We start from the raw sequence: 14,350 nt of genomic DNA on the forward strand, positions 1-14,350 counted from the left end.
GGTGGGTTATCTCCCACCTAGCACTTTTAGTTAAAGTCCTTAAGTTAGACATTTGATGAGCTTCCTGCTATGGTGGCTTGTGCTTGAATTCGTCCAGAAATCTCCACCAGTGTTTGGAATGCCAGCATCCTCCGGGGTCCCAAACAAAGTACGTAAAGCCCTTGTGTGAGTTCAAACAGGCTTGCAGGCTCTTGGAGTGTTGAATGGTAGAATAGATTCTAGGATCCCAAACTCTACTTGTACACCCGTCTTTGTCTTGATCTGCATTTTTCCAGCCGGGTGATAAGTAATATGAATTCTCACTGCAGTGACCAAACAGCTTCCGAGATCCTTTCAATTGAGCTTGACACCAATCCTTGCACCTTAAATTGAAGTGCGAAGCCTCATTGAATCTTGCATACCAGCTCTGAGTGCGAATCATTTCCCTTTTGCTCTTAAAGTCGCAAAGAGCTCTAAGCTGGCCATCTGTTTCAAGTAAACCATATTCAAGTGGAAAAGTAAAGATGAAAGTCAAGGATTTTACCCACTTGAAGTTGGAGTTGGGTGGCGGTGGCCTTGGGATAAGTGTTTCCAGTGGTTCTGTAAGCTTTACTCCCTTGTGGTCTTCAGTGAATTCCTCCACTTTCTTGCAAATTTCTCCCATTCCAGCCATATCTTGGTCAACGTCTTCCATATCTTCCTCATCACTTGAGTCATAACTAGGAGGTTGAGAAAAGTCGACCTCTGCATCATCTTCATATTCACTTGGGGAAGATTCTTCTGTCTCAAAGAATTCTAAAGTCGTTGTAGTATAGTGGTGAGTATTCCCGCCTGTCATGCGGGTGACCCGGGTTCGATCCCCGGCAACGGCGCCATTTTGATGATTGGATTTTTGACGGTTTAGAATTTCACTAATGAAATCTCGTTGTAAAGTATAGTTTCTAAACCAACAATAATCCTTTCATACAAAAGATTGTTTGTCACTAAAACAAACCCCTAAATTTATAAACCGAAGTATTCAAACCTCGGGTCGTTCTCCCTAGGAATTACAATAAAGTGTCTTGTTATTGGTTAGAAATGTGTTTTGGGGTTTTGGATAAGAAGCATAAAAGTAAATGGCAATGAAAATAAACTAACAACTATAAAAAGGCTCTTGGCAAGGTATGAAAATTAGAAGTCCTATCCTAGTTGTCCTTCTCAATTGTGATGAGAATTGTTCATTGCTACCACTTAGTTAACCCTTACTAAATAAAGGAAAGTCAAGTGGATGAATTGACTTGAGCCACAAGTCCTAGCCAACTCCCAAGGAAAGACTAGCTTTAGTGCACTCCAAACCAATTAGCAATCTCTCCAATTATCAATCAACAAAGGAACTAGATAACTCAAGTGTCACTAATTACTCTACCTAGGCCAAGAGGAACAAAATCTATACTATATCTAGAAGAGGCATTTCAACAAACACATAGAGTGCAATAGAAGTAAACATTATTTAAATGCAAGAATTAAAGGAATCTACAACTATAAAAACAAGAGATCAACAATAGAAAAACAAAGAAGACACATTTATTATGAATTACCTCTTATTGGATTGGAAGAATGCAGAAGGAACAATACTAGATCTACAACAAAATATAAGAACAACATAAAGGAAATTACAATAAAAGAGTAGAAGAAGATGAATGTAACAACAAAGAATTGAAAGGTAGAAGTAGAAGAAGGAAAAGATTAAAACCTAGATCTAAGAACTAAACCTAATCCTAATCCTAATCCTAGAGAGAAGAGAGAGCTTCTCTCTCTAGAAACTACCTCTAAACTAATCCTAATGAGTGTGTAATGAATGGAATGTGAGATCCCCCCTTTGCTCTTCAATCCTTGGCTTTAAATAGCAGTTTAGGCGCCAAAGTTGGTTGGGATTGGGCCCCACAACCCTTGAGAATTCGTTGGTCACGTTTTCATTAAAAAATCATAGACCAGCACCGACGCGTACGCGCACAGCACGCGTACGCGTCCATGGGGTGATTCGCAGGTGCGCGCAAGCGCCAGGTGCGCGCGCGCGTCCATGGGCGAGTTCATCTTCTTTGACTTTTCATGATTTCTCCACTTTGTATGCTTTCCTCTTCACTCCTTTGATCCATTCCTAGCCTTTTCAATCTAAAATCACTAACAAACATATCAAGGCATCTAGTTGAATCAAAGGGAGATTAAAACCATCAAATTAAGGGTCTAAAAGCATGTTTTCACATCTAAGCACAAATAAGGAGACAATCACAAAACCATGCCATTTCATTGAATAAATGTGGGTAAAAAGTGATAAAATCCCCTAAAATCAATACAAGATAAACCCTACAAATGGGGTTTATCAGTGACTATCATCATCAAGAAAACATGCGTCTTGGGTTATTCCGTCTAGTTCTTCATAAGATATCTGCATTGGGGATTGTGCACTATCCTCCTTAGCATCAATTGTAACATCTTCGACGGAATTCTCCACAACTCTGGATTCTTGCGGAGGTTCAGCATCTCCTAAATCTTCAACCAACTCTTCTTCTTCTACAATGACAGCTTCCTCTATTTGTTTCAGTACGAAGTTATGCTCTATGCTGTCCACTGGAGCTTCTAGTGTCTTTTTCGTGCTGCGTTCTTCATTAGATTCCCCACATGAAGCCATAGGAGTCTGTTGAGTGTCTGAACGTCTGGAAGATAATTGATTTATTGCTTGCTCCAGTTGATGAAGGGTTGCATTAAATTGGTTTACTGATTCTTCGAAGCGAACCTGTGATTCTTGGCTTGATGAATGTGAACATGGTGTATAGGGGAGTGGTGGTTCTTGGGAGTAATTGGATTGGTGTTGAGGTGGATAAGGATCATATGGTGGCGAATGGTAAAAAGAAGCTTGTGAGTATGGTGGGTTGAGGTTATGTTGAAAGGGTGGTCTCTGAGCATAGGGTGGGGCTTGTTGATAGCTACAAGGGGGTCCACCAAATCTATCAGTTGGGTATGCATTGTAGAATGGTCTCTATCCATGATATCTAGGAGGGTGTTGTTGCCTAAAGGGGTGATCAGATTCTCCTGGCTCCATCCATCTTTGATTGCTTAGACCTTGATGCATAGTCATGTTATAGCTTCCATTCCTTGCAACAAAAGTAGAACCAAACTCAAAGCGAAAGGGGTGAGAATTCTTAGTAGTTATCAGAAATAAAGGGGGAAGAGAAAAAACAAATAAACAAGTAAAAGAAAAATATTTACAATAACCAATAATAAGGCACACGTTTGCAATTCCCCGGCAACGGTGCCATTTTGACATTAGGATTTTTGCTAGTAAAGAATTTTGTAAAAATATAGTCGCGTTGTGAGTATAGATTCTAAACCAATAGAAAATCCCTTCGTACAAACATTTTGGTTGTCACAAGTAACAAACCCCTTTAAAATTGATAACCAATTATTTAAACCTCGGGTCGTGTTCTCAAGGAATTGCAGGGAGGTATGCTCTTATTATTGGTTATGAGTCTTGTAAATTGGAGGTTTTGAAAGTGAGGAAGGAGTATGTTGAATGACAAGTAAAATAAATAAATAACTGTAAAATAAACTCTTAGCAAGATATGAGAAATTGGAAGTCCTATCCTAGTTATCCTTATCAGGGTGATGAGAATTGGGTTTTAGTCCCACTTAGTTATCCTTTACTAAAGCAAAGAAAAGTCAAGTGGACTAATTAGTTTGATCCTCAAGTCCTAGTCAATCCCTGTGGGAAGACTAGCTTTAGAGCGATCTAGATCAATTAGGATCCGCCAATTTCAACCACTGCTGAGTTTGACAACTCAAGAGTTACCAATTAATCAACCAAAGCCAAAAGGGAATAAAATCTACTTGAATGAAAATAATTTGGATAGAGCCCAAGCATCAATAACATATAAGTCTGAAATACCTCAATTTATATTAAATAAAGATGTCAATTCTAACATGGACAATATTCATAAGCCAATTGGGCAACATAAATCAAACACAAATAAAAGTATCGGAGTAAATAAAAGTAGAAGAGAAACATAAATTATTGAACCTGATATGATGAAGTAATCCTAATGACTAAAGAAGTCATAATCCTAAAACCTAAGAGAGAGGAGAGAACCTCTCTCACTAAAAACTACATCTAAACTATGAAAAGTGCCTAATGAGTTCTCTCCAATTCTCCGCTTCATTCCTCCACTTTACAGCCTTTGGTCTGTATTCTCTGGGCTTGGATCTGGGCCAAAAAGAGCCCAAAAATTGCTGAAAACGAGATCTGCAAATTCTGCAGATCGCGCACGTCACGCGGTCGCGTCGTCTGGAGTGTTGCTCTTCCACGCGGTCGCGTCAGTCATGCGCCCGCGTCAGTTGTATTTCGCAAGTCACGCGTTCGCCTCATCCATGCGCTCGTGTCGATTCCTTTTTGTGCGAACCACGCGTTCGCGTCGTCCATGCGGACGCGTCACTGCCAGTTTCTTCAAAAACTCCATTTTATGCTTTCCTTCCATTTTTGTATGTCTCCTTTCCATCCTTTAAATCATTCCTGCCTTAGAAGATCTGAAAATACTTAACACACAAATCACGGCATCGAATGACAATACAAGGTAATTAAAATTAATATTTTTAAAGCCTAGAAAACTTGTTTTTCACATACATCACATAATAAGGAAGGGAAAGTAAAACCATGCAATTTCACATGCATAAGTGGGTGAAGGATTGAATAAATCACTTAAATTCAGCACAAAATATATCATAAAATATGGGTTTATCAGTGTCACTTATTAAGTCCAAATTCAAAACCTAAGAATTATGAGGAGTCTTCAAGCTTAATTCAAATAATTAACTTTCCAAGATATTAAGAGAATTTAAGTTAGATTAGAATTATTTTCCAACACATTCAAATCTTTTAGATGAAGAACAAAAACTCTTTCTTAAGAAAACATCAATGCATTATTCAAAGGTAGAAAAGTTATAACATTAGTCCATTAGAATAATTAAAAATAATTTTTATAAATTTGCCAACTGTTACCAACAATAATTAAATATAATTTTTTATATCAATTAACAATTTAGTAAAAAATCAGAATTTGAATAATCCCATTCAAATTTTACCCTAATTCTATTTTGTTTCCACCCACCTGTTACTCTCTCTGCATTGTTCCTCGTTCTTCTCCTTCTCAACTTGGCGCCAATATTGTCTCTTCGAGAATGCCACCTTACTCAGCTCCGGCATTGCCTCTTTCTCCCTCGCCTCCCCATTCTCCATTGTGCCGCACCCCCGCCCTCGCGTCACTCGCCGATCTTCAGATTTATTCACCGTGCCACACCCCCACCCCCACTCAAACCACTCTGGCTGTCGTCGTCCTTTGAGAGTGCCTTTTTTCCTTGCGTTTTGCACTGCCTCCAACTACCACAGTGCCTCCCTCGTGATTCGTAGTGTTGTCCACCATCGCAAAGCCCTTCTCGTCGCGATTCGAAGCGCCACCGACCACCACAGTACCATCCTCGTTGCGATTCGCAGCCCCGCCAGCATATCACCGCCGTTCTTATCGGGATTTGCAGCGTTGCAGCCCTCTTCCACTCGTGGTTTGTAGATCACCGCCACAATCCTTCTTTCCCACCACTGCCGCAACCTCCTTTTCCTCACCTCAAACCAAACAAGGAGAAAGTGTTAGTTTATTGTTAAAGCATGATTTTAATTATCTAGTGTTTATGGTATTTTTTTTCTCCACGTTATCTCGTCTCTATTGATTTCTATATGAATTTGTAGGTGCATGTTTTGAATCATTCCCTATTTGTTTGCTATTGTATAGTTTATTTATGTTAGGATTCTTAGTTTCTAGCTACTGACATTATTTTTTGTGTGGATGGATCTTTTTGTAGCTTGTTAACACTAAAGAATACATTAAGGAATAATTTACTGAAAATTTGAGAAAAATTTTAGTCAGCTATGTACTATTCAAATTTTGTATCTATGATGCATTTACTTGTTTTGCTGTAGCACATATATATTAATTTTATCTGAGATTATGAGTTGTGACTTTGTATATTAGTGCTTACATTAATATACAAATTATGGGTCCTTGTGGAATTTGCAGTGTTTGTTGATTTTGGGAGTTTGTGTTCTTTTGTTGCGAATGAAGATTATTCTTGTTTTGTTGATTTAGTGATTTTCTGCATTTACTGTGATAATACTTGTAACATCCAATATTTTCTTATGACCTCAAGGTTTTAAAGTTGAAAATCAAGAATGATTTTGAGGATATGTAATCACAATCATGATTTTTTGCATTTACTATGATAATGTTTATAACATCTTTTGTTGCTGATGAAGATTATTCTTATTCTGTTGATTTGTGAAATTTTGTGGTCTGATTGTTGCGAATAGTTTTGATGATGTTGTGGATGAAGCTTTTGGAAATGTTGATGTTGATGAATTGGTACAAGAATAGAAGGTAACAAACATGAGTAGAAAGAGGGATAAGGACAACTGAACATGCTTCATTTTTTGTATAGTTGATAGTCAAAAGATGAAAGCGAATCAATTTAGTTTGATTCTTATGAATGAAAGGTACTTAATTTAGCATATAACTCATCTATCATAGAGATAATAGATCTTTCATCTTATTATTATTTTTTTAATTCAATTTTATGTCAAACCTTGATGGATATGCTCTAAATTATTGCATAGATCCGCATGTAGTGAGTTATGAATTACGGACTAATAATATTTTGTATGTTACATCAGTAAAGTATGAATCTTATAACTAGGGGTGAAAAAAGGCTAGGCGGCCTGCCAGGGACCAGCAGCCTGGCCTGTGTTTGGCCTGGCCTGACCTGACCTGTTATAAAATAGGTACAGGCCCAGACTCTTGTAACTGAAGAGCATATACAAAACTTTAAACTTTATTATTATTATTATTATTATTATATATTTAGTAACCCGTACTTATATAACATTGCTTAGAAATAATTCAAGATTGTAAAAATGATTGGAAGGCAAAAGATTTGTTAATTAGTTATAAAATTAATGACACATTTAATAAAGACACATCCAAGCAAATTTTAAAATAAGACAAATTCATTAAAGACATATCTAACAAAAGACACATTCGAGTAAGTTTTAAATAAAAGATACATCTATTAAAGACACATTTAAAAAAGTGTAAAACAAAAGATATATTCATTAAAGATACTTCCAACAAAAGACATATTTATTAAAGACACTTCTAATAGAAGACACATTCACTAAAAACACATTCAAACAAGTTTTAACACATCCATTAAAAATAAATTGGGGTATGTAATTATACAGTGAAAATTTTGAGTAAATTAGATTTACAATAATAAATATAAGACATTAGAATCAATCTTGGGTAATTAGGACTTTTTAAATGAAATGGACTTCAGCCCACTTAAAATTGGTAAGAGTTGACATAATTCTTGTAGCGAGATTGTAAAAAAAATCATACATATTTAAAATCAAACTTCAAAATATTTTTTGGCCTTAGGGCCTTCTTTGTACAAAAATATAAAAAAAACCCTTCAAAACATAGGAAATTAGAAAAGAAGGTGCAGCAGAGGCCCAACACAGATGGTTTATTTATCTGCCTCATACAACGCACAGATGGTTTACTTATCTGCCTCATACAACGTTGTACCCGGGTTCTAATTCCAACTGTGGCTGGTTGTTGGTTTAAGAACTCATGATACCCATGGTAGTGTGTGTGTGAAATATGGGGCTGATGCCTAGGATTGGAGGCTGTCCAATTCACTTGATCAAAAAAAAAAAAAAAGGTAAATTGTAATGGGATCAGTCATGATTGAGGGCTTTGATTTTTCTTGAATCTGGTACACCATTTGAGCATGAGTTCCTCAATGCTGGCATCCATCCGTGTACCAACACCTCCCCAAACCAGCATGTGTGGAATATCCCCAATTGATGAGCCACTCACTTGGCACACCTCTCTAAATCCAAGTCTGCTGTAGAACCTAACCAACTATACATAAAGAATAAAAGAAAATATAAAATTAAAAGACAACGAATTTATCACACATGACACTATTATTGTCAGAATTAGTGATTTACTGCTAAACTTTTTCACTGTAATTACCAGTTACGGTGGAATTTATCGTGGAAAAATTCAACGATTATTACTAAAATTTGTTTTGTGCAAAATATTACCATCGGATTGCAAATGCCAAAATAATCTGTTGCAAAATTATGGCGTAAAGCAAGTTTAAATGGCGCGAGATATTATCGTCTGAATTATTTTTGTTTGAAAAAATCTGGCTGTAAAATATCATATTGAAACACACAATTTCGCTAAATGGAATTGATTTTTCTTTAAACATTCAACTAATTTTGACGGTACAAAGCGTAATTGTTGTAATAAGAATAATATATGTATATTTTTTTCTAAAAATACTAGGAGACCATCAGAATTTATTTTTTGTCATTATTTAACCATCAACTCAATTTCTTTTGTCTTGTTCTTTAGTCTAGTAATCTAACAATATACTTTATCTCATATTTTTAACTATTGATAATTAACGGGCCAAAAATAATAAATTCCTTTAGCATTTCTCATTTTTTATACATCTCTTTTGTACAAGTAATAAAAGATAATAAATTTGTTTTAACTAACCTTAGAATGGTAAAGGTCAGAATCATTGATTGCGAGTAACTGAGCGGTGGTGCAGCCAGAATCGTAGCCGTGGCGAATAGCGACGGCACCAATGAACAAACCGAGGCCAAAGATTGATTTCTCCATGCTGAGGGTTTCCCTGCGGAGCTTCATGGAATCCAAGTGAAGAATCTTTGTTCCTTGAAACGAGATTCGTATAAGGCCTTCAGCTTTTCCCAGCTCTGCGCGGGTTTGGAGGCTAGTGGCAGTGATCCTGAAGAAGGGTCCCAGGGTTTTGAGTTGAAGGTCCAGTTTCTGTGCTCTAGAAGCTTCAAGAATATCAGACATGCTTGGCAGTGAGCGCTTATCGCCTTCCTCACTAGTCTTCTTTGCTGTCACACATGGCCATCTGTAGTTCTTATTTTGAAGGGGCAAGATTGGGAGATGAAGATGATGAAGAGTTAATTCAAGTAATGTGAATGATGCAAACGAGTAGTTCAAATATGGTGGATTAGTGCACTAAGAAATAGAAATGTGTTGCAGTGTAAGTAAAATGCAAATATATAAGTGATCTAGTGTACTCACCAAACAACACCACCTATACTAAGAACCAAACATTCAAGAGCACTTTAATTTGGTTAAATTGCCTTCTTAGTATAAACTTAAGAAACAAGCATGAGTTATGTAAATTAGAAAAATAATGAACATGAAGAAGTGAAACAAATTACATATCGTGCATATTTCAAGTTAACCAAAGGTGACATTTTAAACTTGCTAAGAGGAAGTTACTCAATCCACCATCAATTTCAATAATTATAATATGCCTAATACGAAGTATTAACCTAAACAACATAATACATAAGTAAGCATGAAATTTAGATTTCAAAATATCAAAGAGGCATATCAGAGAGCAATTGGCGTGCATTAACATAAATAATAACAAATAGCATAAACCTAGCAAACCAAATGCACCAATTCACAAAATTCAATATTAGAAGCACAAACAGTGGCAATCGGCAAGAATTAGTATCCAAATCCAGTAATAATAATCCAATAATTCAACACAAAGACACCATGTTCATAACACTTGTTAAACTAAACTCAGTAAACTAACTAGACAAATTTTCAAAATGATTACAAAAAAATTGAACTAAACCAAACCAAACCAAACCACACCACATCACACAATTTGTTCAACAAGGGGTATGTTCGAAGAAAGTTTATTCTCTTATTTTTTTTCATTTCAAGAGCCAAAAGCCTATATTCATGATATGTAATAAAGAGACTAACGCTATTCATAAGGGATATGAAAGGAGAGAAAAAAAGATTATGTGAACTGAAATAGAATGACAAAGAATATCTTATCATTCACTCCAGTAACGTCAATTCTCAAAGAATTTACAAAATTCAGAAAACAGGGAAGGAGGAAGAAGAGAGAGGTAATACCATCAGCGGACATAGCCAAAACTGACAAGTTTCTTGGAGTCTTGGGGTGCAAATGGTAGAGCTTTGAAGAACTGATTTTGATTCTGGAACTCCCAAGGAAGTGAGAGAGAGAAGATGAAGTAGCGGAAGCGTTATAGGGTTTTGGTCGAGCACCCATGTACCGAACCGGACTCAACATGGCCGGTCTCCTCTGCGACCCATTCAGATTGCAGAGAGACGACGCCACGCTCACTGACTCCGCTGCCATAATTGCTCTTCTTCTCCCTCCTCTCCTCAACCTCTTCTTCTGTGTTTAAGATAACACACAGCACAGTGAGAGGCACCCTGGCCTCAAGTTTTCAGTAAGGAGCAACGAGTGAGAACCTCAACCCAAATGCTACACTTTTTTTTTCCTTTCTGATAATAATTTGCTTGTATTTATATTATTCATTTATTTTATTTTATTTTTGTTGATTAAGCTGGGCCATAAATAATAATAAAAGAATGTAATGGTTAATGGATTAATCACCTGCAGTTTGGAAATAAAAAGAGCAATTATCTTGCAATAGTTTGAGCTTGTTGATAGTGATTTTACATGGTTGGGGAGAACAGGCAACGTGGATCACAGTTAGCCGCCCTTTCCGGCGAGGGCTGCAACTTGGAATTTCAGGTTCATATTTGAAACTTGTGTACTACTTATGGATCAGAAAAATAATATTAATAATCTTCTTTTTTGTGAACACTAAATTTGTCAAAGTAAGGATTTTTTTATTTAAATTAAATAAATATAGTAATTACGAAAATAAATAATTGGTGAGGTAATTTTAAAAATGAATAAATGGTGAAGTAATTATAAAAATACATTCTGAGACGCATTTTGGATGCTGAAGGACTAACCTTAAAATGATCATATCTCGGATACTGTGACACTGTGATGTGATAGAGTGATGACAAGTCACATCCTGGATGCACCTAAAATATGTATAAACACTTATTCGAATACTAAGTATTCGAGATATGCACAAAAGATGATGGGATCTCAGCACTCGAGATAAGAGTAATTATCGTAGATGGGGGCTCAACATCCGAGATAAGATCACAAATAAGTCACAACATTCGAAAATTACGTGCATTACATACGTTTTTTCCACTTTAGTGACCTTCTAGATGCGTGAATTCGAGTTCCTTTAGAAAATATGGCCACCCGACAATATGTCTGCGAAGGAGATATTAACAGACTGAATACTACTAGGCACGTAGCTGGAGCTTTAGACTTTGAGATTAGCAGTTTAACCTTTTTTTATTGTTACTGAATAATAAGTTTGGATATTTAGTCTTTAGTAACTTAGTTAATAGAGTAAGTATAGTGAGTTGACAAAGTTAGAAGATCTACATTGGTTTCTTTGGCATACCTAGGATCGTTGTATACTTTGTATAATTGATTGTAATTACTTAAGTTAAATAAATAAAATAGGTACCTAATTGTGAGTTAAGTTAAATAAATAAAGTAAGTAACTCCTATTTAACATGTGGTCCAATAAATAAGTATCTGTTACATTTAATATAAATGCTATATATATGGATTATAAGTTTTAGTAATGTTTAGCAACAATTAATGGTTTAGATGTAATTAATATGTGCTAGTAAATGTGTTGAGAATCGCAGAGACTACGGTTACTGTTGTCACACCGTGTGACCTTGGGTTTCCTGCCGCCGGCCATCCTGTTGCCCTATATAAGGGAGGCTAGATTTGGACATATAGTAGAGTTAAAGAAGTTTATGTTTGACAATTAATTGATCTCTGCATTTGTCAAGCAGTGGAGGCCCGAAACCCACACGTTCTACCTTCCATGGGGTGAGGCCAGCATTACGCTCTAAGATGTTGCCTACCACATTGGTTTGTGCACTTCTATGAATGAAATGTTGATGTGTAATGACTTCTTGTTCTCCTCCTTGAGCCTTTGAGGGTATGGAATTCTTAGTTTGTATTCTGACACCTCTGTCTTCCCTGTTGATTTTTCTTGAGAAAATTGAAGTTGGGGTGCAGAGACATATGCTTTTTAATGGGTGGTCACCTCCGTTTCTTCTTCACGTAACTTGTCTTCCTCAGATTGCTTATTATTGCTTGTTACTTTGTTACCCACCATCTTTTTACTTCTCAAAGTAATAGCTTTGCACACTTCCCTTGGATTTGAAACTATGTTACTGGAAAAGCCATTTGTGGGTCTCTCAACGATTTTCTTAGCCAGTTGACCAATTTGAACTTCTAAATTTTGGATGGAGGCTTTAGTTTTATGCATGAAATTTTGAGTGGTTTGGACAAAAGTGGAGGTGTACTGGGAGAGTTTTTCTTGGGCAATTTCAACAGGGAAAGGTTTTTGAGGAATTTGGGATGGTTGTGAGGATTGGTAATAAGGGTTGAAGTTATTTTGGTGAGGGTTATTGTTGAAGTTGTTTTGTCTCTGTTCTTGATTACCCCATTCAAAGTTGGCATGATTTCTCCACCCTGGATAGTAAATTTTAAAGAAAGGATCATTTTGAGGTGGCGTTAAAGAGTTTTCCATGTAATTCTCTTGTTCAGAAAATTAGCCAAAATCATAACCTTCACCTTGAGTGATTTCTCTACCCATGTCATAGGAGATATCTTGTGTGTTCACTACTAAGACTTGCATGTTTCCTAGAAGAGTATCCAGTGCATCCAACTCCATCACTCCAAGGTGGAGGAATATAGACACTGATTGTTGGCTACTACCTCTATTGACTCCAAGGCTTCATCAGTGGTCTTCTTCATATGTAGAGATCCTCCAGCTGAGTTATCCAATGAGTGCCTTAAAGTCAAGGTAATCCCATCATAGAAGATTCAGAGTTGTACCCAGTCTGAGAACATATCCGGAGGACACTTTCTCAGCATCTACTTGTACCTTTTCCAAGCTTCATAAAGAGACTCTCTAACTAATTGTCTAAAGGTCTGAATGTCCATTCTCAGCTTTGTCAACCTTTGAGGTGGGAAGAATTTGGTTAAGAACTTGCTGACCAAATCATTCTAGGTTGCTATACTTTTCTTGGGTTGTGTTTCAAGCCATTGCTTGGCCCCGTCCCTCACAGCAAATGGGAACAACAACAACCGATAAATATCAGTAGGGACTCTATTAGTCTTTACTGCATCACATATTTGCAGGAAACTAGTGATAAACAAATTGGAGTCTTCTTAAGGACTCACATTAAACTGACAGTTTTGTTGCACAAACACGATAAGTTGAGACTTCAACTCAAAGTTGTTGACTTTCACAGTAAGTGTGACAATGCTACTTCCACAACTCCTAGAATTGGGAGTAGTGAAAGACCCAAGAGTCCTCCTAAGTTGGGGGACATTAAGATTGTTGTTGACATTGTCTGCCATGTTGCTCCCTAATTTTTCATCAATATCCTCTTCAATATCTTCTTCAATTCTCTAGTCCCTAGCTTTCATTCTTTATCACCAAAGAGTCCTTTCAATTTCAGGGTCGTATAGAAGAGGTTCTTCTTCTTGATTGTCTTGCATACACACACAATCAACAAAAGAAAAAATTGGAATTCCCTACGTCACAGTAAAGAAAATTCCCAGTGAGGTAAATAGCTAAAAATAAATAAAAAGAAAGAAACAAGTCTAATCTAGGTAATCAATTAAAGGATAGTTGTTAATCACAGTTAATCTCCAGCAATGGTGCCAAAAATTTGATGCGGATTTTATAAAACCACAAACGATGGCAAGTGCATCAAGTCGTACCAAGTAATATCACGGGAGTGGGTTATCATTCCTACGAGGATTAACGAACTAAGCAAGTAATAATAAGTTGATTATTCTAATCAGACAATTAGAAAATAGAGTTTCAAGGTTGATTTGCATAAAAACAAGGAATAAAACAAAAGTAAGTCATAAATAATTCAAAAAGTAATATGATTCAAAAGAGTTAAGGTTTCAAAGATATTAAGGCTTTTGGAAATGCTTTTCACTCTCCACCTTGACACTATAACATTTTGGATCTATGGCCACGGTTTTTTTGGTCACGGTATGGTCACGGTTTTTTACCGTGACAAAAAAAAAGCTATGGTCACGATTTTTTAAAAAAAGGTGACCTAAAAGGGTCTATGGTCACGGTTTTGGGGGGTGACCTAAAGGAGTCTATGGTTACGGTTTTTTACAGTGACCAAAAATAGTCCATGGTCACAGTTTTTCAAAAAAGGGTGACCTAAAAGGGTTTATGGTAACGGTTTTTTGTGGTGATCTAAAGAGGTCTATGGTCACGGTTTTTTGGAGTGACCTAAAGAGGTCTATGTTC

General features: G+C 36.5%; 1 protein-coding gene and 1 non-coding gene across 3 annotated transcripts; one reads left to right on the top strand and one right to left on the bottom strand.

Moving 5' to 3' along the window:
• Window positions 1-779: 779 nt before the first annotated feature.
• Window positions 780-851, top strand: TRNAD-GUC (transfer RNA aspartic acid (anticodon GUC)). Its single transcript has one exon. It is a non-coding gene; the product is annotated as a tRNA-Asp (tRNA).
• Window positions 852-7,417: 6,566 nt separating this feature from the next.
• Window positions 7,418-10,480, bottom strand: LOC130962454 (uncharacterized). Of its 2 annotated transcripts, none has more exons than XM_057888672.1 (3): window positions 10,053-10,480; window positions 8,665-8,998; window positions 7,418-7,977 (listed from the first exon to the last, which is right to left on the bottom strand). In XM_057888672.1, exons 1-3 carry the CDS (start codon window positions 10,297-10,299, stop codon window positions 7,797-7,799), a joined length of 762 nt encoding a protein of 253 aa, XP_057744655.1. In that variant the 5' UTR covers window positions 10,300-10,480; the 3' UTR covers window positions 7,418-7,796. The 2 variants fall into 2 exon arrangements, with proteins under 2 accessions (XP_057744655.1, XP_057744651.1); XM_057888668.1 differs by having other exon boundaries at window positions 7,419-7,979; window positions 8,628-8,998; window positions 10,053-10,462.
• Window positions 10,481-14,350: the final 3,870 nt, after the last annotated feature.

Source organism: Arachis stenosperma, chromosome 1 (assembly GCF_014773155.1).
Source record: "Arachis stenosperma cultivar V10309 chromosome 1, arast.V10309.gnm1.PFL2, whole genome shotgun sequence".
NCBI lineage: Eukaryota > Viridiplantae > Streptophyta > Magnoliopsida > Fabales > Fabaceae > Arachis > Arachis stenosperma.

What these genes read in the sequence shown, in the direction of transcription:
- LOC130962454 (XM_057888668.1), bottom strand. Translation starts at nt 10,299, where the DNA reads ATGGCAGCGGAGTCAGTGAGCGTGGCGTCGTCTCTCTGCAATCTGAAT. An exon ending in TTTGGCTATGTCCGCTGATG is followed by an intron (nt 8,999 to 10,052) that starts GTATTACCTCTC and finishes CATGTGTGACAG; the next exon opens with CAAAGAAGACTAGTGAGGAA. An exon ending in CTGACCTTTACCATTCTAAG is followed by an intron (nt 7,980 to 8,627) that starts GTTAGTTAAAAC and finishes CTTTATGTATAG; the next exon opens with TTGGTTAGGTTCTACAGCAG.